At 42.7% G+C, this 3,128-nt stretch overlaps 1 protein-coding gene across 1 annotated transcript; it reads right to left on the reverse strand.

Annotated features, from left to right (window-relative positions):
• Positions 1-208: 208 nt before the first annotated feature.
• Positions 209-2,143, reverse strand: gchfr (GTP cyclohydrolase I feedback regulator). Its single transcript, XM_028395067.1, is given in 5 exon segments — positions 209-697; positions 700-744; positions 747-781; positions 1,321-1,415; positions 1,978-2,143. Coding segments are annotated over 5 exon segments (255 nt in total). The 5' UTR covers positions 2,014-2,143; the 3' UTR covers positions 209-653.
• Between the last annotated feature and the right edge of the window lie 985 nt (positions 2,144-3,128).

Below are 3,128 nucleotides of genomic sequence, written 5' to 3' on the forward strand. Positions count from 1 at the left end.
GAGTTTGGCTGTGAGCTGGCTGGCAATGTTTCTGGTTTGTGGTTAGTGATCAGGGCTGGCCCCAGACATGCGCTGGCAGACCTGGGGCTGTAATGCAACCACCCAGCGCTTTCTGGCTCTCAGTCAGACTCCTGCTCTCCGTATGTCTGATCTTGAAGTACCGTACATAACATGCCTGTAAGCTGCCGTAGAGCACTGAGGGTTCATGTTTGATGGCTTAATATCTGTTTAATGGAGTAATAGCCATTTGCAAATTACTTTCTTTTATGAACAAATACACAAATAATCCACATCATTTAAAATGTGATAAGAAAAACACCTTTACACAGTACTTCAAGTACAAACCTCTACCTGGCATGGTGGTTTTTGTTTAGAAAAGAGGAAGAACTGGAGGAGGTCTAAACCTACTTCACTCCCTACCTGGGCACCAGTAGTAAACAGCAAAGTTTGTCTGACCTATTACCTGTTAATCTGAAACAACACATAAGAGATAATCTTACTTTCACTTAACAAAGGGCTAATTTGTTCGCTGCAAGCAAAAAAAACGTGATAACAGGCGACAAATACTTTGAGCACAATTCATCCGTCCTTTCTAGAGGCGCCCTTTCTGTGGGTGTTTCATTTTTTACAGTCAACAGTCACTTTCTGATCAATCACTCCATCTCCTTGTGCAGACACCACACCAGTGTCTGCCCACGCCCGTCATGCTCAGCACGCGGAAGCCAATCTTCTCCAGCTTGTCAACACCAGGCGAGGTGGGTCGTCCACATGGTACTCAGAACTGAAAGGAGCATAAACACAAAGTAAATCTGCTTTCCACAGATGTGAGATTTCTCTGACTTTCGGTAAACTCAGCTTGGAAAGTAGAATGCTGTTAATTGTTCTAGTGCTTTTTCACTTCCTTCCACACCTTGGTTTATTTCCCAGCAGCATTTGAGTCAGATTGCCAATGACAACACTTCCCTGATCTGTATTACATCACCTTGAATGGTTTATTCTGAATGTGCACAGCAGCAGCCTTTCCCCAACCACACTCAAGTTTACCTCCACGTGACCTGATCTCAGGTCTGTTGTCAATATGTACATGTAAACTGCCAGAATGAAAGAGACACCAGTTTTAAGTGCCTAAATATGGTGTGAGCACATTTACAGCACATATGGAAACAGATTCTGCATGTGTGTGGTGCTCCGCACTGGAACAGTGCCGTTACAATCTTCCTGTTTGTGAGAAGGTTTCACAGAAACCCTTAAAATCACAAGTATTGATGTTTGTCATGTCATCCACTATAATAACTGACCCTTCCCATTTCCTGTACTCACAAATTATTTCCCAGCATGGTTGTTTTCCTTGCTCCAAGGTAATTCATGATGGCTGGATCTGAAAATTCATCGCCCACATTTGTTGGACCATTCTCCTGAAAGACAGTAATTAAACACATGACTTGAACAGTGTTTGCTTTACATTACGTAGGAAATTGTTGCTTTTTGTTAAAACAACAGGGGCTGCGTGTCAGCTCTGGCAGCTTATCTCTGGCTGCACCTGCAGCAGCTCTCTGGCAGGTGCGGATCATAATCTCTAGTATCTTGGACAGACTAAAAATAGATGATCCAATACTCAGAGGCTATAGAATTAGGTTGGTGTGTGTTGGAGTCGTGCAGACAACAGAATGAACATGCGCAACAAGAGGCCGACAACTGGGCAACATGTGTTTTTAATTTAGGGCACCATGGCAAAAAAAATAAAAAAACACAACCGTACACACACGCTGCTTGTTCCCTTTGTAGCCTTGACTGTTTGTTTTTTTTCCAGCATGCAGAATATTACAGGCCACTGCAAAACTACAATATGCAGCCATGATTGATTAGGCGTGTGCGCAATGTTGCGCGGACAGATAAATAAATCCCAGAATCTAAAAAACTAAAACGCGCCTTCCCTGAAAGCACGACACGAGTCATTTACCGACACAGGATACACACCAGTCGGATCTGCGTACTGACGAGGACGTAAGGCATCGCAGCTCCCTGGCTCTGCTCCTTTGGTCCACTGGGAATGACCGAGGATGCTTCTTCACGGTCGCGACAGTGCCCTCTCTCCAACTTGCGCTCCTTGCTGACAGCTTTTTGCGGAATGCGGAAACACCCACCTCCGCGGACCAATCACAGCTCTTCTCTGAGCATCTGTCAACAGCGCTGCCTGCTCCGGCACAGACTCTTGCACAACTGCCATCAGTAGTTTGTTGACATAAGAAATGTTGGCAAAAATGCAAAGGACATGTTCACTGACAGAGTTCACCATGCAGTTAAAATGAACGGGCGCATTTTATTTTATGTTATATATTTATTTATATTTTACCTTTTATTTACTTCCTTTAATCAAAAGTCAGAAACATCCCATCATTCTTTGAGCGGCCTCGGTGTATTGTCTGTCATTTCACATGACACAGGTTTATTTAATCACACAGACACAACATCAATGCATCATGCATTTTCTTTTTGATCCCATACCAAACAACTTTGTGCACCGAATTGCACATTTTCTGAGCATCCTGCCTGCAAAGATTCACTTTACGCTCCTTATAAAATATACCTGTGCATGTGTTACTGTCTGGATCTGTGTTCTTCACAGAGTTGTATTCATTTCCTCCTTGGCAAAGTAATAATAATAATTTTGGATCAGTCTTATGACTGGGAAATGAAAGACACAATCCAAAGGAGAGCAACAATGGCAGGGATTCTGATAATATCAGTGAATATGAATATAATGTCCTGCTGATGTCAAAGGAGCCTGATGCACATTTCATTCAGGCTTTGCATGTCACGCTTAGATGGAAGGGTGATTTAAAGCCTGATCACTGCTTATTATTGTGATGGCAGGCATGCATGAGAAAGGAGAGACAAGATCCTATAACTAAAGTGGTTTACCAAAAAATAATTTGTTTATGATTGTATCTTTACTGCTCTTTAATTTGATTCAGCTCTGGCTTTGTGTGTTGTGAGCCTTTGTGACTACTGTTTACTGTCACAATTACAGTGTCATTACAGCCTCCTGAAATTACCCAAAGCCTGTAATCTACAGTACCCTCATTCATAGAGACACAGGTGCTTGGTGAGGATTGCTGAGTAGATTG

This window comes from Parambassis ranga, chromosome 22, assembly GCF_900634625.1.
Source record: "Parambassis ranga chromosome 22, fParRan2.1, whole genome shotgun sequence".
Lineage (NCBI taxonomy): Eukaryota > Metazoa > Chordata > Actinopteri > Ambassidae > Parambassis > Parambassis ranga.